This window comes from Vigna unguiculata, chromosome 10 (assembly GCF_004118075.2).
Source record: "Vigna unguiculata cultivar IT97K-499-35 chromosome 10, ASM411807v1, whole genome shotgun sequence".
In the NCBI taxonomy this organism is placed as follows: Eukaryota; Viridiplantae; Streptophyta; class Magnoliopsida; order Fabales; family Fabaceae; genus Vigna; species Vigna unguiculata.
The window spans coordinates 6,172,500-6,197,510 of NC_040288.1; the positions used below are offsets into that span (position 1 = coordinate 6,172,500).

Genomic DNA, 25,011 nt, shown 5'->3' on the forward strand with positions numbered 1-25,011 from the left:
TTTATAGATACAATATGTAATCCATAAAGGAAACAAATCAACTTAGTTAATACAAATATCTACCATAAAGAGTAATGAATCATATGAGTAAATGTATCAAATCAATGGACAATCATTTAATTCATAACAGTTTTGCATTTATTTTGTACGGGATATAATGCACAATATACTTACCTTTTATTTTATTTTAACAAACGGTCAATTAATGTTCATTTCATTTTAATATAATATAAAACTCAAAAGTTTAATTATAAATTTTAATAATAAAAAAATATTATTTTATTACATGTAACTAATAATATATTACAATTATTAGTATTAATATTAGTATAATGAATATTTATTACTATTTGATCTCGAAGCTTTGGACCAATTTAGTCCTCTAACTTTAGAAATTTAGAAATGTGTGAATTTAATCATTTTAACTACATGTTGTTAACTTCATTGTGTAGTTAACGTTTTAAATGTATTTCATGATAACATTTCAGCTAACATTGAATCGAAGATGTGTCAAATAGTGTAAATAGTATAACCAATTCAAATACATCATCAAACGCGTTTGAAACGTCAAATAAACTTAACGAAATTCGGTTGGAATGGTTATATCCATGAAGGACTAAATTAGGCAAAAGTTTCATAGAGACTAATTTCAATTTTTATTGAAGGTTAAGGAAACAAAAATATATTTAACCCATAATTATAACACTTAAATTTGATTATATATATAAATTATTTATTTAAATATAATAATATTACTATTATTCAATTAACCAATAATCAATAATAACGCTATATCGCGAATTCATTCTAAATATTTGTTTAAGTTTTTAAATTTATACTTCAGTTAATAAATTTTAACATCAACTTTGTTTTATATTTATTTTGTACGGGATCCATAATATACAATATACCTACGTCTTATTTTAAAACAATGGTATATACTCATTTCATTTTAATATAATATACAACTCAAAAGTTTAACTATAAATTTTATCATACAATAATATTATTTTATCACACATAACAAATAGTACATTACAATTATTAGTATTAATATGATCAATATTAATGAATATATATTATTATTGGTATTAATATTATTCTACTACTATTATCATTAATATTATTTTACATTATTATTATTATTATTATTATTATTATTATTAATACGTTTACACTCTTCGTACTACTTTTATTATTATTGTTATTATTATTGTGGATTATTATTATTAGTTATATTATTATTATTATTATTATTATTATTATTACTACTAAAATACTCCCTTGGTCCATGGTTTTGTTCAAAAATTTCAAATAGGTCCTAGGATATTTTTTATTCTCAATTAGATCCATATTTTTTAAAATGTGTAACAATTAGGTCCATTTAATTAGTATGGTGTTAATGGTCTTAAAGATGTGTCACATGTCAACTTCTCATTTTTTTTTGAATTTTTTGAATTTTTTTGAATTCTTTTGAATTCTTTTGAATTTTTTAATTTTTTTTTTGAAAATTATTCATGCCACGTGTCACGTCAATATTGTGCCACGTGTCAAGTCAGTAAGCTGACACGTGTCAAGTTATTGTCTGAATCTCAATTTGGTCCATATATTTGTTATTTTTATTACATTTCAGTCCATTTTTTTAAAATAAATAAATATATCTATTTTAACTTTTTTACAAAATTGTTTTAAAATTTTATATTTAAATTTATAATTTTTTTTAAACCAACTCTAACATTTGTATATAAATTATTTAAAAAAAATTGTAACAAGTTAAAATAAATATTTTAAAATTTTAAAACAAAATATAAGTAAAGTTTAATGTAAAATATAAATTTAAATAAACTTAATATTATTAAAATGTTTAATAAAAATATCATTATAAAATTTATATAAAAGTTAAATTTGGTCTCAATTTGGAAAATTGAAAATTAAAAAAAATGGACTGAAATATAATCAAAATAACAAATATATTGACCAAATTGAGATTCAAACAATGACTTGACATGTGTCACCTTACTGACTTGACACGTGGCACAATATTATGTGACACGTGGCATGAATAATTTAAAAAAAAATAAAAAAATTCAAAAAATTGAGGAGCTGACACGTGGCACATTTTTAATACCGTTAACACCATATTTAACGGAATGGACCTAATTGTTACACATTTTCAAAAATATGGACCTAATTGAGACTAAAAAAAAATCTTATGACCAATTTGAGATTTTTGAACAAAAACATGGACCAAAAGAGCATTTTAACCATATTATTATTATTATTATTATATTAAAATTGATATTATTAATATTATTTGTAATCAATTCTAAAGTAATCCATTAAAAAAATAATATATTTTTGTTCCATCGACACAATATCTATGAATAATAATCACATTATTATTTATAACCAATTTTAAGGAAATTTATTAAAAAATATCATATGTTGTTATTCGATTTAACACAATATATAAGAAGTATATACTAAAGCACTATAATACTATTATTTAGAAAAAATTAATTATTAAATCCATAGTTTTATTTTTAACAATATCAAATTCTAAAACTTATATTTTAAACACCAAAAAGTATAAATAATTATTAAATCTATTGTATTATTACTTGTCTTTTATTTATATCTTAATTACTTAAATACATATATAATAATTAAATCAATTGTATTATAACATGTTTTCTATTTATATATGTTTTAAAAACATAATTATGAAATGATTTATAATATTTAATTATGTTATATCAAATATGTACAATTACACATTATAACAAATTAAAATCTTATTTGTCTTACATCTATACAAATTTAAAAAAAAAAATCTTAAAATCAAATATAGTTATTTTAAATATTTTGCTAGTATAAAACATGTATGGATACATTTTTCGTAATAAATATATTGTTAGACATGATGATATTTTAATTAATTGCGTTTTGTCTATGAATCTTGTTATTATTTAAATTAATATTAACATTATTATTATTATTGATTATTGTATTATTATTATTATTATTATTATTATTATTATTATTATTATTATTATTATTATTATTATTATTATTATTATTATCCGGTGATTCCTATATAATAAATTTATGAACAAATGAACAAGACCAATAAGAGAAACTAAGATATTTTATTTAATATAATATTTAACTAAAATGTCTAATAAGAAATTTTAGTCATATAACCGTATATCATTAATAAATTATTATGTCAATTTTATAATTTTATAATTTAGTAAAAATAAATTTATATCTAAATGTTATTTTTTAATCTTAGTATTTATCATTAAAAAAATAGTAATATCTTTGATTCATCATTTGTCAACATATCTTTCAGTAGTTTTGTCTGCTTGTTTGTGTATCTTATGTGATATTTGTATATGTTTCTATTTATAAGTTTTAACATCAACCTCATGCTTCTATTTTGCACAGGATCATTTATATCTTATGAAATACCTACACTTTACTTTTATTTTGTACATGTATTTCACTTATATTTTTGTTACGATTATATTTCAATTATTTGCATATTTTATCTATGTGACTATATTGTTGTTATTTGAATTAACATTATCATTACTAGTAGTAAAATGAGTCTTAATAGTAGGATTGTTATTATTACTAGTAGTAATGTTATTATTATTATTATTAGCATTAGCATTTACATTAATATTATTAGTAACAAACAATTCCTATATCATAAATTCACAAACAACACCAACAAAAGACAACCTAAAATATTTCATTTAATATAATATTGTTATGAATTAATGGTCGTCTATTGATTTATATAATTACCGATATGATTGATAATCATATTATTCATTACTCTTTATGTAATATTTTGTATTTAATATTTGATTTTATATCCTTTCTGGGTTACCATGTTGTATTTATAAATAAGACTTGTCCTATCAGTAATAAGACACACATACAAACAAGTTGCTCCATACTCTCTCATTCTCTATTATTCCTCTCCTTTGTCTCTCTCTCTTATTACCTTTATTTTATAACACGTTATCATACTACAAAAAAATTACATATTAGCTACAGAAAATTCCGTAGCTATTCCGTAGCTAATCCCTCGCTAATCAGTTTTGCTACAGATTAACTATAAAATTGCTAGAGAATATTTCGTAGCTAAATCCAGGTAGCTAATTAGAGAGAAATATATTTCATCGCTATTCTGTAGCAAATTCTCTCGCTAATCCGTAGCTAATCTCTCGCAACTTTGTTCTCGCTAATCCGTAGCTAATCTCTCGCAACTTTGTTCTTGCTAATCCGTAGTTAATCTCTCGCAACTTTGTTCTCGCTAATCTGTAGAAACAACTTTGTTCTTGCTAATCCGTAGCTAATCTCTCGCAATTTTGTTCTCGCTAATCTGTAGCTAATCTCTCACAACTTTGTTCTCGCTAATTCGTAGCTAATCTCTCGCAACTTTGTTCTCGCTAATCCGTAGCTAATCTCTCGCAACTTTGTTCTCGCTAATCCGTGGCTAATCTCTCGCAACTTTGTTCTCGCTAATCCGTAGCTAATTCTTCGCAACTTTGTTCTTGTTAATCCGTAGCTAATCTCTCGCAATTTTTTTCTCGCTAATCCGTAGCTAATCTCTCACAACTTTGTTCTCGCTAATCCGTAGCTAATCTCTCGCAACTTTGTTCTCGCTAATCCATAGCTAATCTCTCGCAACTTTGTTCTCACTAATCTCTTGCAAATTTGTTCTCGCTAATCCGTAGCTAATTCCTCACAATTTTGTTTTCGCTAATCCATAGCTAATTTATCACAATCATATACACCTATCTATATTCATATTCTTATTTTATTAAAGAATAAGTTATTTTGTTATTTTATGAGTAATTAATTAAAAATAATACAATGTTATCTAAAATGTATATAATTTTAAAAAGTGTATATATGTTATTTTAAAAATAGTTATTTAATTTCAATAGTGATAAGATATTCAATAATTTATTTAATTAAATAAATTAATACGTTATTTTTTATTTATTAAAAAGTTGTCAAGTAATATATAAGTTTTAATTATCTATTTTTAGTTTAATAAATTTTTAAGTGAGTCACACTGTCATGCACCAGTGCAGGAAGGGCCTTTGGCAGCGGTTATTTTTAATATTCTGCACCGGTTCGGGAATCGAAGCATATTGGGGCGAGGCCAAAAGAGCATAGCTTTTGGCCTCGGTTAAGAACTGAAGCCATAGAGTCCCCTTCTGCCTCGTTTCAGCGGAACCCGGGGCCATAGAGCCCGGCCTTTTGGCCTCGGTTTTCTGTGCCACCCGAGGCCATATGGGCTTTTTTTTTAAAAAAAAAATTCGATACCCTTTTGGCCTCGGTTTTGGTTGCACCCGAGGCCATATGGGCTTCTTTTTTTAAAAAAAAAAATTTGATACCCTTTTTGGCCTCAGTTTTGGTTGCACCCGAGGCCAAAAGTGTGCTTTTTGCTTCGGTTCTGGTATGAACCGAGGCCTAATACGCTGTTTTTTTTTTTAATACAGTTTCTAGTTTGGTGTAATTCCCACATTTAAACCTGCAAATTTTATTCAGCACCCAGCACAGACCAGAATAGACCAGAACAGAATATTTTAAAACACATCTATAATTCAAATTCATTTAAAAGACAATTACAAATATTTTATAATCAACATACATGTTCTAATCAATACTATTGTACATTTCAATTATATATTTGGCACATGCTATCCTACCAAACTTGATGGACTTTGCGGGAATTGCTGCAGGACTCTTGAATGTCTACAAAATAATAGATTAAGTTAAGTTAGTATATAAAAAGGAAATATTGCAAAGTATTCATTTTAATTCAAATATATATTACCGTTTCCCAATTTGTTGTAATACGAGCACGCACAGTGGTTGTCATCCATTGCATTATATAGTAACCGCACTCATATGAGCCGGTTTGTCTATTACACTACATTCTGTGAAGCTTTTATCTGTCCAACCATTGGTCGCTTTCAAATTCATAAGTCTTAAAACCGCTGATAATCGCGTGAACTTAGTTGAACCAACATACAGCGGAGTTTCCGCATCAGCAGACATCGTCTCATACACATGCGCTGGTGCAAAAGCTTCTGCGCCAACATCCCGTATCATGTCCTCTATATTGTCTTCTTCTACTCGCTCTTCACATCGCTCTTCACATCGCTCTTCCTGTCGCTCTTTCATGGAGGAATTGGCAAGATATTCAGATCGAGAAACAGTTGGAATGTGTATTAATTCGCCGTGCCATGTCCATATTGTATAACTTTTAAGGAAACCATCACAAATAAGATGTTCCCTAACTTGAGTTGCATTCAATTTTCTTCCATTCAAACAGTTGACACACGGACATCTGAACTTCACCTCATCATCACTTCTCCCCTCATAACGTTGCGCAAATTTTATAAATTCTTCTACTCCATTCTCATACTCAGCGCTAATACATGGTAAATTAATCCAATCTCGATCCATACTGAAATTGCGTGAACAATTTCAGTAATCTTTGAATCAATGCTCACGTCGTAATCAAGGTGTGACCCTATCCCATTTAAGAAGATTCACTTTCTTTATTTTATTGGTACATATTACTTTTAAAATACATATCTTAAATTTCACGAAATTTTGCCAGCATTTTGCATTGGCCTTCAGGATACACGAAATAAAAGTGATTATAAACCACAATCAAATATGCACCCGAAGATCAATACAAAACACAATTGACAAATATTCATGAATTTTAAGATATGTATTTTAAAATATATATATATATATATATATATATATATATATATATATATATATCTATATATATATATATATATATATATATATAGATATATATATATATATATATATATATATATATATATATATGCACTAATAAATTACTAGAAAGTGATTAATCTTCTTAAACTGTCCAATCGGACAATTCAAGATTCAATACATTTAAATTATTAGTATTGTATCCCCTTATATCTAATTTTAAAAAAATGTAATTTTTTCAAAATGAAAACTCGGGGACAATACATAATTTACGTATTGAATCTCAAACGGGAAACTAAGGCTAACTCACATATAAGAAAAACAAACAACATGTTTTAACAAATAATTAATAAAATATATAAAGCAAACAACATATTGGCATCATAGGAAAATATTAGAATTAGGAACCTGAGAGCGCGTAAAAAGAGCATATGACACTGGAAGATGATGCAATTCAACGCGTTCGAAAGCTACAAGAGATAACAAAAAACACAAGAGAAAATCATAAGTAACAAATAAAAGCAAAAACAACAATTTCCTTAACATCATATATTACCTATTTAATTATAGTGTTTTTACAATTCTCTTAAATTAAATTCAGAGTTAATGCTCTACATTTGAAGACACAATGCTCTTAAATTGAGACTCAATCCTCTCACAAAATTAATCAAAACACTCTAAACAATTTCTATCTCAATCCAAATTAACACTCACAATAACTAAAATTTAAAATTAACATACACAAAAACAGAAAATCAAACATACACAAAAACAGAAAATAAAAAAAAAATGCGTTGAAAATTTACCTTAAAGAAAACCGCGGCGCGACAATTGCGGCAAAAGAACCAGAATGTTCGCGTGGTGGTGGAGGGACGCCGGAACACTTGCAGAGAGACAGAGAGAGGGACCACTGCCGGAGCAGCGTGGCCGGAGGCGAGACGACACTGCGGCAGGGGGCTCGCGTGGTTTTCTCGTCGGAAGTCGCGGAGAGAGAAGGAGAGACAGCGGCGGCAGAGGGCTCGGGTGCTCGCGTGGTTTTCTCGCCAGAAGTCGCGGAGAGAGAAGGAGGAGACAACGACGGGGTGGCTGTGGCAGTGGCAGCAGAGGAGCAACGCGTGATGGTGGCCGGAATTGCAGAGAGAAATGGAGGAGAGAAATAGAGGAGGAGCGCGCGCGAGGAAGAAAGGGGGCGCTGTTTTGAGCCCTAATTAAACAATATGGCCTCGGTTCAATTTAGAACCGAGGCATATAACCCCTTTTGGCCTCGGGTCCCTAATAACCGAGGCCTAACACCACTTTTGGCACCGGCTTTTGTCCCAACCGAGGCCTATAAGTCAAAACGAGAATGGCATTTTTGAAATTTTGGGCATCCTTTTTGGCTTCGGGCCTTCTTAACCGAGGCCTAACAGCCCTTTTGGCTTCGGTTTCTTTACAACCGAGGCCTATAACAGCTTTTGGCTTCGGGTTGTAGGGGAACCGAGGCATAAAAGTTGCCCATAATTGCAAAATTGCCACCGCGCCATTATAGGCTTCGGTTCCTGGCCAACCAAAGTCTATAAGGCGAGGTAGAAATTCAATTCTGCACTAGTGATGATGCCAACGAGTTCCTTAAATATTTAATCATACCATTTAAATATTCCCATAATGATGACAATTAATTACGAATTTACAGGATAACAAGTCCAAAATCAATCCATTATCATTTATGAATAATGATTAAAAACGTGATCTTACATTCCATTAACAAATAATAAAAAAATAGCAAGAATAATGTAATAAATGAATAAAGCATTAGAAAAACCAGATTCAACAGTGCTTGTATTTTTGGCTGAGAGGCACGCGTGCATTGCAGCAACAAAAGCAGTTTCAATACCATGAAACTCTGGTTGTCATGTAAACAATGCAAAAGTTCAAATCTGAAGCAGCCAACATGAGCAGGACATAAAGTAAAAATTATTAGCATGAAAATACACATTAAAAAGAAGTATACATGCAAATTAATTAATACCAAGCATCCATTTCTATATATAATGATAAAAAAATTTCAATGACATATTAATTTGCTCTACCAAATTGAATGATTCCTGAATCACAGTAAGGACTTGACATAACATTTCTGCTATCATTTTCTCAAACGAAGATTAAAAAGATGAGCACGATATATAATTAGAAGTCATAACTTTCTAACCAATAAGAGTTCAATATTCTAATTCATTATCAGTCACAAATCATGTTAGTTAACCAGCAAGATGAACTGAAATGACTTTTTCGTTGAAGATAAGCTCAAATATCCCAATAATAAAAAGACTTCATCGTTGATAGTTAAGTTGAGTTGAGAGAACTCATTAATGAAAAAACATGTAACAATTCATAAACTAAACATGTGAGCTTAGTGCACAAAAACGCCTTACCAGAATATGCACATCCCTTCATAAATATGTAAAAGATCAGAGCTATATACAAATAGAAGAACAAAAGATAATTGATGAGCACCTTTTGCCTAGATATTGGATAACCAGGTTGATAATTGATGAGCACCTATCCATTTTATTCCCTTCCACCAACCCCATGATTTGTGAAGCTTTGCAACCTCCAACTAAATATTTTTTAAAATTGTAAAGCTAAAACACTAATGAGCCACCTAAAATGTCATTAAAGAAACAATGATTAAACAAAATTGTGGTGCTAAATTATTTGCATCTGATGCTAAACTTACAAACCAAAGCCAGGATAGTGATATTCATCCCATCAATCATCAAAGAAATTAAAGTTACAAAAATACAAGTTTACATCCTATAACAACAAAGTAAACCTTTTAAGAGAAGAAGAAAAGCATGAAGAAGTTCTGTTGAGGAGCTATTTCTTTTTAGGGTTAGTTTTGGTAATGATGAAATGAAAGTAAAGCACTACAACATGCAAACATTAAAGAAGAAATAGGGAAAAAGAAAACGGAGAAATCAACATGACGAAAGAAACCAATGCAATGGAAACTGACCTAAGGATGAGGATTGGTTTGAAATCGCCGAAATTGGGAAAAGGAAGAAAAAGAAAACAGAGAGAAATTGGAGTGTGAAGCCTTCGCGCGCTGCCAAGTTGGGGAAATACCGGTGGACGAGGAATCGATGGTTACGTTGGGGCGGCACCTCCTCCGCACAGCAGCGGCGTGTGGTGTGGAGGCTTCTCAACGGTGAACGACTGTGACAGGAAGAGAAGAAAACCAACACCGATGAATGTAGCATTTCAAAAGCAACACAACGTGAGAGGTTAAGATTCCAAAAGCACAATAAAGGATGGAGAATGAAAGAGACTATTAAATTTAGAGCAAAGCTTAACAATGGATAAAGAGGAAACCGTTGATAAAGAGGAAGACTAGAAGAAGACTGAATAGTAACGAAATAAATGTTGAGATCGTGTACAAAGACGAAAGGAAACATATTTTTTCCTTGCAAAGTGTTTAATGATCCAGCATAATTTTTTTTCTAGGATTTTTTAGTGAACTAATTAATATATTTTTCCTAAATAGCCAAATCTAAAAAAAAAAATAGCAAAATTTTAATAATTTTATAAAATTATCTTTCTTAAACTTATAATTCTTTTATTAAAATTAATGTTTATATATATTATTGCTTATTTTTAATTAAAACCTTTGTTATATTGCTGTATATTTATTATAGCTTGAATATCATGAAATTTTTTTATATTTTTATATGATAATATGTTTTAATTTATTTATTGATATTGATATTGATCTTTTATATTTCAATATATACAACTATATTTTAAAATAATAATTTTAAATATTTAAATTAAAATTAATTTTAGAATATTTAAATTAACAATAATTTTAACATGTTTAAATTTTAAAAAATTTATGTTTAAATTAAAAATTATTAAAAATAATAATTATTTCTTTTAAATTTATAATATTTCAGTGTGTAAAAGATAGTTACAAAGGTAACTAATAATATTTTACTTTACTGATTAAAAAATAAAAATAAAATTCCTAAATTGCCAAATTTAAATAAAAAATATATTATAATTTATTTATTGATATTGATATTGATATTTTATATTTTAATATATACAATTATATTTAAAAATAATAATTTAAATATTTAAATTAATAGTAATTTTAAAATATTTAAATTTTAAAAAAATATATATTTAAATTAAAAATTGTTTTTATTTTTGAATTTAATATAATTTTAATTGAGAAGGAATATCTCAAATATATATTATGGTAAATTTGTAGCTATTTTGCTACGAACAAGCTGCAAATTTTTTTTCTTCGTTATTTTCTCGCAAATTAGCTAGGTATTAGCTACAAATATATGTTATGGTAAATTTGTAGCTATTTTGTTATGAATCAGCTACAATTTTATTCCTTCGTTATTTTCTCGCAAATTAGTTAGAGATTAGCTACAAATATATGTTTTGGTAAATCTGTAACTATTTTGCTACGAATTAGCTATAATTTTATTTTTTCGCTATTCCCTCGCAAATTAGTGAGGAATTAGCTATAAAAAATTTTCCTAGCTAATTTCTCTAGCAAAATACAAAATTTCTTGTAGTGTCAGCACGAGGGTTATCCAACTAAGCGTGAAGGCATTTTTTTTTCTCCCTAAGAACAACGCTCTACATTCCTCAACCGAGGTTCTTACTAATCTTTTTCTCATTCACAAATTTTATCTTATATTTTTTTTGTAATGATAATTGTTTGATTTATTTTTTCTCTGTCATATTATTATTATTATTATTTGATTTTAATAATTTCATACATGAAATTTCATTATATTAATATTTTATGTGCTAGTTCTAAAACATGTCAAATCTTGCAAAGCTTGAATTTGCGGCCCTTGATATTTCGGGGAAGAATTATTTATCATGGATTTTAGATGCTAAAATTCATCTAGATGCAATGGGTTTGGGTGATGCTATTAAAGAAGCAAATAAAGCATCTGAACAAGATAAAGTTAAAGCTATGATTTTCCTTCATCGCCATCTTCATGAACGGTTGAAAATTGAATACCTTACTGTAAAAGATCCTTCTGTATTATGGAAAAATTTAAAAGAAAGATATGACCACCAGAAAACTATGATTTTGCCAAAAGCTCGTTATGATTGGATGCATTTACGGTTGCAAGATTTTAAAACTGTAAGTGAATATAATTCTGCAATGTTTAGAATTACTTCTTAATTGACTCTATGTAGAGAAAGAATTAATGATGAGGATATGTTGGAAAAAACACTCTCAACTTTTCATGCAACTAATTTACTTTTGCAACAACAATATCGTGAAAAAGGTTTTCACAAATATTCTGAATTGATTTCATGCTTTCTTCTGGCTGAACAAAATAATGAGCTCTTGATGAAAAATCATGAGGCCCGACCAACTGGTTCTACTCAATTCTCAGAAGTGAATGTAGCAACATCTGATCCATATAATCATGGACGAGGTCAAGACCATAATAATAATAGTGGTCGTAATTTTGGCCGTGGTCGTAGCCATGGTCGTGGTCGTGGTCGTGCTATTAATCATGGTCGTGGACATGGTTATAAAGGAAATTTCAAAGAGAAACTTCATCAACAGAAGTGGAACAAGAATGCGAAAAAGGAAAAAGAAAGGGGTGAAAATAATGACAAAAAGGCTGAAAATATATGTTATCGTTGTGGCAGTAAAGGTCATTGGACCCGTGCCTGTTATACACCAAAGCATCTTGTTGAACTCTACCAAGAATCACATAAAAAGAAGAATATAGAAACACACTTTGCTTATGAAGATGGTGATTCTGATTATGGTCATATGGATACTACTCATCTTGATATTGATGATTTCTTTTCTAAATCTGATGGAAGCATTGATCACGTTATTGGTGATGGGAGTGTTAGAAAATAGTTTTATTTTATTTTATATTATGTTATTAAATTTTAAGACAATGTTTTATATTTAATTCATGTTGCTTTTATATGTAAAAGTTCTATATGGACAAATCACTACTCCAATGGTGGTAAGGTTATTAGATGTTGATAAAGACCCTTTTAGACCTCAAGAAAAAGATGAAGAACTACTTGGTCCTGAAGTACCATATCTTAGTGCTATAGGAGCACCAATGTATCTTGCTAATTATACTCGACCTGATATAACATTTGCTGTAAATTTGTTAGCAAGATATAGTTCTTCACCTACAAGAAGACATTGGAATGGAGTAAAACAAATACTTCGTTACCTTAAAGGCACTATGAATATGAGTTTATTTTACCCAAATGCTTCAAAATTAGATCTAATGGGTTATGCAGATGCAGGTTATTTATCAGATCCTCATAATGGTCGATCACAAACAAGATATTTATTCACATGTGGTGGCACAACGATTTCATGGCGATCTGTGAAACAAACAATAACAACAACATCGTCAAATCATGCAAAATTTTTAGCATTACATGAGGCAAGTCGTGAATGCGTTTGGTTAAGGTCTATAATTCAACATGTGCGACAAACTTGTGGTTTATCCTTGGAAAAATGAAACCAACAACGATATATGAAGACAATAGTGCATGCATTGCTCAATTGAAAGAAGGGTATATTAAAAGAGACAGAACAAAACATATTCTTCCAAAATTCTTTTTCACTCATGATTTTCAAAGAAATGGTGATGTAGAGATCCAAAAGATTCGCTCATGTGAAAATCTAGCAGATTTATTTACAAAGTCTTTGCCAAGGAGAACTTTTGAGCAATTGGTTCACAGGATTGGACTCCGCCATCTTGATGATGTAAGTTTACATGAGGGGGAGAAATAGAAGATGCAAAGAACAATATTATATAGAATGATGTACTCTTTTTCCTTCACTAGGTTTTTATCCTAAAGGGTTTTTACTAGTAAGGTTTTAACGAGACACATTCTTTTATCAATGGACACCCAAGGGAGAATGTTATGAATTAATGGTCGTCCATTGATTTATACAATTACCCATATGATTGATAATCATATTATTCATTACTCTCTATGTAATATTTTGTATTTACTATTTGATTTTATATCCTTTCTGGGTTACCATGTTGTATATATAAATAGGACTTGTCCTTTCAGTAATAAGACACACATACAAACAGAAGTTGCTCCCTACTCTCTCATTCTCTATTCTTCCTCTCCTTTGTCTCTCTCTTATTACCTTTATTTTATAACAAATATTTAATTTAAATGTCTAATTTAAAATTTTAATCATATATATACACATCACTAATTACTTATTATGTCAAATTTATAATTTAGCTCAAATAAATTCATATTCAAGTGTTACTTTTTAATAATATTTGTCATGTAAAAACAAAATCTTTGATTTCATATGTCATTATCTTTCGATATATCTTTATCTGTCTATATTTGCTACAAATCTTACATTAATTCATGTTGTTTCTATTTTTTGTACGAAATCATTCATATCTCACAGTATGTCTACACTTTACTTTCATTTTGTACAGACATTTCACTTTTATTTTCTACGAAATCATATTTCAATTGCTTGTATATTTTCTAGGTGATCATATTATTATTTGAATTAATATTAACATTAGTATTAATAATATTAGTATTAATAGTACGATTGGTATGTGTGCTTAATTATTATCTACATGGACTTATATAGATTTTACGTAGTTAAAACTATTTCTAATTATTTACTTATGTTATATCAAACATGACCAATTAATTACACATGGTAATGAATTCAAAACTAATTCATGTTACATACAATAAAAGTTTCATATAAACTAATTAGATTCAGGTCAAAAATATTGTTATTTTATTGTAAAATATATTGTTATTATAAACAAATACAACCATGTACTTTTGATTATACGATGATAATAAATCAATTCTCCTTACTAATATACATGTTAAACTAACAAATATAATGGAAAAAAAAAAGAAAAAAAAATAATAACTCGTGCGTACGCACAGTTGTAAGACTAGTATTACTTAATAGTTCATTTAGGTTTAAATTAGATATTTACAATAATAAAAATCATCCTACTTAATAGTATAAAATTTGATTTATAATATTTGAATTCACTCTTAATAACGAGCCTTTCACTCATGTATATAGTTTACTAGCCATTTGCTCAAAACTAACAGTGTAGGAAGGGGATATGTCTACGGTTTTTTTAATATTAAGCTACGGTTAATGAACTGTAGTATATTTAGACATAGTAAAAAATGGTGGGTTATAGTCTATGGTTGAGAACCATCTCCTAATGTACACAACAAGTTATGCTTCCTGGAAAAACCGTAGCCAATAGACTTGAATTTTTTTTCTTTTTTTCTTTTAAATCATAATAGGCCGCGGTTGGATGAAAAAATTGTATATATGTTACGGTTTCCTAATACGCTCCATTAAACAACATGAAAAATTAAATCAAGATTTAACAACATCAAATAACATAGTTGAACTAGAATCAAGTACCAGATAACATCAAAACTTAGTTTTCACTACTTCTAAAATTCACCAAAAATAAGAATAAATTGATTTTTGAATCAATTTTTTTATGGTAACTTATATCATTGCATATTTATTTGTAGAGTGTGTATATTATTCATTGCTATCACAAGCTTTATTTTGGCAAGATTTGGTGGAGAGAAACCTTTAAAGGATCATAACTTTTGTTAGGACCTCAAATGAAGAAGTGTTGAATTGGAAAGTTGTTGGAAATTATGTTTCCCTTCTAATGGATAATTGGGAAACCCAGTTGACAGCTCCAAATTCTCAAAATTTCATAATTTACTATCTCTTTTCTGTTTTTCACGTATTTTTAACCATTTTTCTATATTTTAGAGACTTATTTAGCTAACTTATACTTTATGAAAAATTCCACTTTTTTTGTGTTTTCTAACTTACATGCTTTCACATACAATTTTTATAGCTATAAGAGGAGCAAGGCAGAAGACAGATGTAAAAGAAAACATACATCAGAGTAAGGCACACTAGTGGCGAGCAACATGCAAGAGAAGATATCCAATGGTGTGTCATGAAAAAAACCGTAACCTATACTCTAATAACTATTACTAGCATAAATACAGGCGGTATCACGTCTGTGTGTATGATTTTTTAAATATGCGTGATATTATATTAGTAAGTGATAATATTGAAATATTATTATGTTGTTATATAAACTAAAATGATATTTATTAAAAATAAAGTGAAATATATCAGAACAGATGAAAGAATAACCATTGATAAATAAAGAAGAAAAGAATAAGCAGACATAGCCAAATTTATAAAAAGCTTATAAAAATAACGGTCAATTTTTAAAAATTTAATAAATTATTATATTTAAAGGGAAAAATTGGTATTTTAAAATGTGGACACAAAAAGGGGAATCCCCTTTATATTTGTTATAGATAAACATTAATTTAATGTTGTATAAATATTAATTAACTTTTTAATTAAATTTTTCACTGTTTTATATTAATTGTAATAATAAAATTTAGTTTTGTAAATATATATATATATATATATATTAGATATATATATATATATATATATATATATATATATATTAGATTTAGTGAAGGTAATATTTGGTTTAGTAATCACTCCAATTATTTAATAATAATTTCAAAATTTAATAAATGATATTATTTAGTATTGATCAAATCTTTAGACATATTTTAATGTAAAATGATATGGAGGAAATAAATATCCGTTAAATAATAGTATTTAAATGTATTTTTACTAAAGGTTATTCGGCTTATTGTTTACATATTTAAAATTCATTAATTTAATTATTTTCATTTGTATGTTTAATTATTTTCATATGTATGTTTAGTTATTATTGTCTTAGATATTAATTACAAGTTTTACTTATACATATATACATTACTAAAAATTCTCATATTACATGAAATTTTTCTTGCAAATTTGTTAAAAAAATTTGCAAAAAAAAGGCATTTTTCTGCCATTTTTTCTAAGAATTTTAATTGGCAGGTAATTCTTTCGTGGGTGATATTTTTTACAAAATTATAAAATTTAAAAGTATTTCTTACAAAATTTGTTGCGAAAAGTGTTTTATACAATATATTTTGCAATAAAATTAGTAACAATTTTTTGAAAAAAAAATTTCTCAATAAAATTTGTAAGTATTTCCTACAAAAAGATTTTCAAAACAAAATTGGCATGTAGTGATATATATATATATAAACATTAAGTACTAATCTCAATACATTTTTTCAATATAATTAATAATGAATTTCAATCTATTATTAAATATAATGTTTATCACATTTAATTAATGTCAATTTTGTTTTGGTAATGACGTAACTTATTTATTACATTAATAAATTCACTAAACAATATTATTTAATATTTATGAATAAACATTAATATCATGAAATTCAATTTTCCCACAAAAGTAAGCAGATAAAAAAAAGAAAAGATGCTCTTACTGTGTAGACTGAGACACATTCTTTCTTTCCTTGTCACCACTACACCATCTACGTGTTTTTCTCTATAAATACGAAAAATGTCACCAATAGAAAATGAACAGAACAAGGTGTTTTGCATAAATCGTGTTTGAATGGAGCATTTGGGCGAGGTTGGTTTAAAGCGTGAGAATGGAGTCAGAATGTGTGATGGAAAAGAGTGTTTTGAGAACGAGAGCAGCACAACTTCCATTGAAGATGTTGTGAAAGTGTTGTTGATGGGTTTAGGAGAAGATATCAATAGAGAAGGCATTAGAAAGACACCACTTCGTGTTGCCAAAGCCCTTCGTGAAGGAACCAGAGGTGACCATTCATTCATTTTCTATTTTGCTTAGTTATAATGAAAGTTTATAATTTATACCATATGTTTGTTTGGAGATATATAGACCTAAACTTGTGTTATTTTAAACCTAAATCTATAGTTATACAAATAATTTTAAAAATAACATTACATTTTGAAATGTTTCGTTTTTTTTTTAAACCTAGGCGAAAAGTAGTTCAATAATTTTTTTTCCGAAGTATTTTTTTAGAAGAGTCTGAAAGTATGAAATTATCATTTTTTTTGGTTCATTTTTGAAAAAGTAACTTACAGGATTTTTTGTTAAAACGAAAAATAATCCTATTTTTCGTTTGTGTTATTCCAATGGTGGAATGAATATTTTACTTTTTCAATTAAATGATTTTTTTATAAAATTTATATTTTACTTCTTTGGATGGGCCTGCACACATTGTACGCTTGTTTTAAACCATAACTTCTTTGGATGTGCATTTAACATGTTGTAAGATGCCGACTATTTCTGTCATCCAATCAAAACCATCCTTTATTTTACTTTTTATATTTTATATTTTATATTCTAAACCTTTCACTGATATTTTATGACACCCATTTTTTGTATAATAAAATAAATTACATTTTTAACAAAAAACTCAAATTTATTAATCTTGTTAAGCCTCATGCAGTGTTTAAGACAATTAAATAGATACTTAACCTTTAGTAATTGACATGTATATATATTTATAAAAAAAAAATACTAATGATAATATATATTTATCCTTTATTTTATTTTTCTGTTAAAGTCCACTATATGAGCACCTAATTTGATTAATGCTAACTACACTTAATTAGAAGAAACTGTTATTCCCAGTAGCAATTTAAGTAAATATTTATTTTGAACTGCAATTGTCATCTTTGTGACGACTTTAGTATAATTGAACTTGAATGAAAATTGCTATCCTTTTGACAATTTCAATAATTGAATTTTAAATTAAAGATGTCATCTCTAAAGACTTTAGTGTAATTTATTTTAATTTAAAATTAATTACACAAAACTCAAAAGTCGAAAAACTGACGACTTTAATTCAAAATCAGTTACACTGAAATCGACAAAGAGTATGATAACTTGAGTTTAAAATTAAATTACTCAGGAAATTTTAACTGAAGTCATCGTAGAGAACAGACGATTTCTTCTTATTAAGTTTAATTAGAATTAACCAAATTAGGTCCTTATGACATGGATCTAATTTACAAAAAGTCACCGTTTGTTTTGACAACTACTTCAAAACAAAGTTATGCTTACTTCAAATCGTGCAGGTAATCTTTTTCAAAGAGAACCCAAATTTGTAATTTTGGAAACAAATTGAACCCTCATGAATAAAAAAACTTAGAACTTAAGATACTTTTTAAAACAATATGTACCAGAATTATTGATAAGAAGCTCTTATGATATTTCAGGTTATGTTCAAAGTGTGAAGGAAATTGTGGAAGGTGCATTATTCCCTGAAGCTGGTCTACACCATACCGAATTCGCTGGTGATGCAGGTGGAGTAGGTGGAGTTGTGATTGTGAGGGACCTTGAGTTTTACTCCTACTGTGAGTCTTGCATGCTACCATTCTATTTCAAGTGCCATGTGGGGTATGTCCCTTCTGCACAAAGAGTTCTCGGTTTAAGCAAACTCTCTCGTGTCACCAATGTGTTTGCAAAACGTCTCCAAGAACCTCAAAGACTTGCAAATGAGGTGTGTTCTGCTTTGCATGAAGGAATTCAACCCACAGGTGTTGCTGTTGTGCTTCAATGCAAACACATTCCCTTTTCAGACATGGAATCAAACTCTCTTGGCTCAAACCACAAAGGGGTGATGGGGATACTGGTTTCTTCTGGTTCTGGTGTTTTTGAAAACAAAGATGCAAACTTGTGGGCTGACTTTTTTGGCCTTCTACAATTTAGGGGCATTGAGAAGGACAAAATTCATGATAAGGGGTCAATGGACGACCAATGTTGGTGTCCTTCTTTGTCTTCTAAAGTCTCATCCGAGAACGAAGAGCTGAACCCTGCTATGCTCACTGCAGTAGCTTCAATTCTCAAGTCTTTAGGCGAGGATCCAACTAGGAAGGAATTAGAAGGGACTCCTGCTAGGTATACCAAATGGCTGATCAACTTCAAGTGTAGTAGCATTGAGAGGGCGCTGAATTGTTGGCTTGGGATTCGGACAAATGGTGCTTTGAACACTAATGAGGGGTTAGGTTTTGATGAAAAGCTACACTCAGAGCTGAACTTGCCTTTTCTGTCACAGTGTGAGCATCATTTGCTTCCATTTCATGGTGTTGTTCACATAGGATACTTCGTTTCCAAAGGGTTTCATCCCATTGAGAAAACCCTTTTGCAGTCAATAGTGCATTTTTATGGTATTAAGTTGCAGGTTCAAGAAAGACTCACCAAGCAGATTGCAGAAACTATTTCCCCACTGATTGGTGGAAATGTGATAGTTGTTGTGGAAGCAAGTCACACATGCATGATTTCTAGAGGAATTGAGAAATTTGGAAGTAATACAGCTACCATTGCAACATTGGGATGCTTTTGTACTGACCTTGGAGCAAGAACCTCATTCTTGGAGAGTATTCCAAATGACAAATACATCTCTTTAAGATAGTTGATGATTGTTTAGCTCCATTCTGAAGGGTTTCTCAATTGTTCATTTTTCATCATTCTATGTATATTTAAGGTTTCACCAGTATCGTTGTCGTTGTAATATAATGTCGATCGTGTTCCGTATGATGTGGGAATATTAAAAGTCCAGATAAGAATTGAAATTTACTCTCTAATGTCTTTAATATGAATTTGGATTTTCTGCTGGATTTTTTTGTGCTGTTTCTCTACTATGCTTTCATAATACACTAATTACCACCAATCTTGACGTTTTAAAATATATTAAAAAGATATTTAAAATACCAACACAGTGCATTTCTAATGCTCAGTAGAGGACAACACCAAAAAAACCAGTAGAGAATCTGGACTCCTTTAATATTGATAGGTTCGGAATAATTTATAAAAGGAGGAAAAAGACGAATAATTGAATATGATCGTTATAACCTTTTTGAGTGTAATTTTGATTTTTTTTAAAGCTGTCTTTTTAACATACTATTATAAATAGTCAGAGGTTATAGGAAAAAGTTAGTTTTGGATTTTTTTGAAAGAAGGTTTGGTAGGAGAGTGAGAATCTCTCAAAGTTTCCTCAGTTGTAATATGGAATTCTGGCTTTTACTTTATTGGCAGAAGCTGTGTTGTTAAATAAAAGTAATCAAAAATTGATCTTGATTGTTTTATATTACTAATTGTTTCTATCAATTAGTATTCAGAGCACCTTCTAGGTTCTATGGGAAGGGTTCATTAGAGAATGGTGCATACCACAATGGAGTCAGGCAGGGATAGGGTTGAAAAAATGGTCCAAAATATGGTTCAAGATCGGGACAAACAGGAAAATGAGTCACATCAGCGGTTCCAACATTAAAAGATTTGATTCGTGGCCTTACAATGGTGGTGGAGAAAATATCGTCAACAAGAAAATAGGACAAAGATGATAATTCAGTCACAAATGGAGAGCGTTCTACATCTTCATCAAGATGGAGAAAACTGGATATTCCAGTTTTTATAGGAGAAGATGCTTATGGATGGACTTGTAGGTTGGAACGATATTTTCGTTTAAAGGAGGTAACAAAGGAAGAAAGAGTGCATGTTGTGCTGATTACTTTGGAAGGAAAGGCTTTGAATTGGTTCAAATGGTGGGAAACGTGTAATCCCAAGCCTACATGGAATGATTTCAAGATTGTAGTGGTTCGCAGATTTCAACTAACCATGTTGGATAATTTGTTTGAGATTTTGATTTGCTTAAAACAAATAGGTCTGGTTGAGTTGTATATTGAAAATTTTGAACAATATATTGGGTTCTTGAAAAAAGTGGAGCAAGATTATTTGATAGCCATTTTCTTGAACGAGGTAAAAGATGATATCAAGGTTGAAGTGAAAGTATATGAACCACGAAGTCTTGCTGAACTAATTAATGATGAAAGCTAAAATGGCGGAGGAAAAAAAATTAGAGTTACATCTAAAAGCAGAAGTCGAGGGGTTGGTAGCAACAATTCAGGGGCCAAATCATATTCAACCATTAATTAGAACTTTTTCAAGAGAATGTCGTAACTCAGTAGCTCCTAGTACTACCAATAAGGAAAAGGGGGAGAGTAGTGAGGTGTCTATAAGAAATTTAGGTGGGTTACGACAACGAGGAGCCCCTTTTCGAAAATGTCAGATGCAAAATTACAAGACAAGATGAGAAAATGGTTATGTTTTAGATGTGATGAGAAGTTTGGACCTCATCATGTATGTAGAAACAAACAATTGCACATGTTACTGCTGTTAGAAGACGAAATAACTGATTTGGGGGAATTCCAACACAACACTGAGACAACAAAAGATACTTTGAAGGACATAAGACATGTTTTACAATTATCCTTGTGTACCATGGCTGGATTCACTACCAAGAAGTCTTGGAAACTTTGGGGAAAAATTGGACAGGAGACCGTGATTGTTTTGTTGGATTGTGGAGCTTCCCACAATTTCATTTCAAATAATGGCAGATGGTAGAAAGATAAATTATCAAAGAAAATGTGCAGATTTCTTCTTGGAAATCCAAGGATTACAAATTCAACAAGATTTTTTCATTTTTGAGATAGATGGAGCTGATATTGTTTTGGAGCTAGAATGGTTGGCTAGTTTAGGGGAGGTTAAGGCAGATTTTGGCAACATAAAACTTACCATTGGTGGAGGGGACGAGCAACACATGGTGATCGGGGATCTTGCTTTATCCACTACTGCAACTTCATTTAAAAAATTGATACATGAATTGTAGCAAGGGGATCAAGGGTTTTTGTTGGATATGGTTCAAAATCATGAATTTGTTGATTCCCCAGCCTATACAAAGGAAGTGGAGTAAGTGTTGGCATCTTATGTGAGGTTTTTGAAGAGTTCCAGGAATTACCTCCTACCCGAAAACAAGATCATGCTATTCATCTCAAGGAGGGAGCATCCATTCTAAACTTAAGGCCATATAAGTATTTGGACTCGCAAAAGAATGAGATTGAAAGATTGATTGGTGATATGCTGAATGTTGGTATTATTCGACCAAGTATTAGTCCTTATTCTAGCCCTATTATTTGGTGAAAAAGAAAGATGGTGGGTGGAGGTTTTGTGTGGAATACAAGGCTCTTAACAAGGTCAGCATTCCAAATAAATTTCATATTCTAGTTATAGATGAATTAATGGATGAATTGGCTAGAGCAACTATCTTTTCTAAGCTAGACCTCAAGTCTGGTTACCACCAAATTCGTATGAAAGAAAGTGATATTGAGAAAATAGCTTTTCGAACCCATGAGGGTCACTATGAATTCCTAGTCATGCCTTTTGGCTTGACAAAGGCCCTAGTAACATTCCAATCTCTGATAAATGAAGTTCTCAAGCCTTTCTTGAGAAAATTTGTATTGGTGTTTTTCGATGATATCTTGGTTTATAACACTTCTTTGGATCCACACCTCCAACATTTATCAGAAGTTCTTCAACTACTATGTGATCATCAATTAAAATTTAAAAGGAAGAAATGCAACTTTGGTCAAGACAAAATTGAATACTTGGGCCATGTGATCTCAAGAAATGGGGTATCAGTTGACCCTAGGAAGGTAGAGGCTATGTTTAAATGGCCAAGACCTAAAGATGTCACTGCTTTAAGAGGTTTTCTTGGTCTAACGCGTTACTATGGAAGGTGGTTTGACATTATGTCAAAATTGCTCAACCTCTAACATAATTTCTTAAAAGGGAAAGTTTTGTTTGGTCTAATGAAGCACAATAAGCTTCGAAGCCTTGAAGACTATTGTCTCCCAATTGCTAACACTAGGGGTGCCAGATTTTTCCAAACCATTTATGGTTGAGACTGATGCTTCCAGTAAAGGATTAAGAGTTGTGTTATTACAGGAGGACATACCTTTGGCCTTTTGGAGCCAAGCCTTGACTGAAGGAGGTCAAAGGAAGTCAGTTTATGAATGAGAATTAATGGTTATCGTCCAAGTTGTGCAAAAATGGAAGCATTACTTGATGGGTACTCACTTTACCATTGTCACTGACAAAAAAAAGCTTAAATTTTTTGAATGATCTAAATCTATTAATAGAGGAACAATTTAAATGGGCTTCGAAGCTCATTGGGTTGGATTTTGACATCAAATATTGACCTGGGAAGGAAAACATGGTTGTTGATGCATTATCTCGACAAGTCTTCTTTAACATTTATGTCCTACAAACTCAAGAGTGGGAAGATTGGGATACAAAAATACAAAAGGATATGAAAATTAGTACCATTATGAAGAATTTACTAGTGGATCCTACTCCTCACGCCCAGTTTCAACTAAAAAATGGGAAATTGTACTATCATGGAAAACTTGCTTTGCCTAAACATTATAGTAGAATCCCTACTATCATTAAAGAGTTGTATGAATCTCCATTAGGTGGTCATAGGGCTACTTTCACACTCTTAAAAGAATTGCAGGCATTCTATATTGGGAGGGCATGAGAAAATATATTAAGGATTTTGTGATGCAGTGTGACACTTATTAGAGGAATAAAACTAAGACTCTAGCTCCTGCTGGTTTACTACAACCATTGCCAATTCCGACTCAGGTTTGGAGTGATATCTCCATGAATTTTATTGGGGGTCTACCTAAAGCCAAGGGGATGGACACTATCCTTCTAGTGGTCGACCGCCTCACTAAGGATGCCCATTTCTTTTCTTTAGCACATCCTTATATTGCTACAGATGTGGCTGCCATTTTTATTAAAGGGGTGGTTCGGTTACATAGTTTTCCCTCCACACAATTGTTTTAGATAGGGACAAATTTTTTTTAAGTCAATTTTTGAAGGAATTGTTCAAACAAGCAAGTACAAAGCTTAAATATAGTACATCATACCATCCACAAACAAATGGTCAAATGGAAGTGGTTAACCGTTGTTTGAAAACTTATTTACGGTGTATGACAGGATCTCAACCTAAGTTATGGCCTACCTAGTTAACTTTTTCTGAATTCTGGTTTAACACTAATTACCATGCCTCTTCGAAAATGAGATCATTTGAAGCTTTATATGGTCAAGACCCACCTTTGGTTTTGAAAGGGACAACCATTCCTTCCAAAATAGAAAGTGTCAACCAGTTGCAAGATGAACGCGATACGACTTTTAAAGCTTTGAAGTCCAATCTCTGTCGGGCTCAAGAGTATAATAAACTTCAAGCCAACAAGCATAAAAGAGAGATTACATATCAAATTGGTGATTGGGTGTTTTTTAAAATATAACCTTATAGGTTTAAATCTTTGGCTAGACGACCCAATGAGAAATTGAGTCCTCATTTCTACAAGTCATACTAGATTTTGGA

The 25,011-nt window shown here is 30.0% G+C and overlaps 2 protein-coding genes across 2 annotated transcripts; both read left to right on the plus strand.

The window, feature by feature from the left end:
* The first annotated feature begins 11,614 nt into the window (after positions 1 to 11,614).
* On the plus strand, positions 11,615 to 11,989 carry LOC114165146. The gene has a single exon (XM_028049812.1). The coding sequence runs from the start codon at positions 11,615 to 11,617 to the stop codon at positions 11,987 to 11,989; it is 375 nt and encodes a 124-aa protein (XP_027905613.1).
* A 5,374-nt stretch (positions 11,990 to 17,363) lies between these two features.
* On the plus strand, positions 17,364 to 20,308 carry LOC114165147 (GTP cyclohydrolase 1-like). Its single transcript, XM_028049813.1, has 2 exons — positions 17,364 to 17,571; positions 19,001 to 20,308. The coding sequence occupies exons 1-2, from the start codon at positions 17,364 to 17,366 to the stop codon at positions 20,194 to 20,196; spliced, it is 1,404 nt and encodes a 467-aa protein (XP_027905614.1). The 3' UTR covers positions 20,197 to 20,308.
* The last annotated feature ends 4,703 nt before the right edge of the window (positions 20,309 to 25,011 follow it).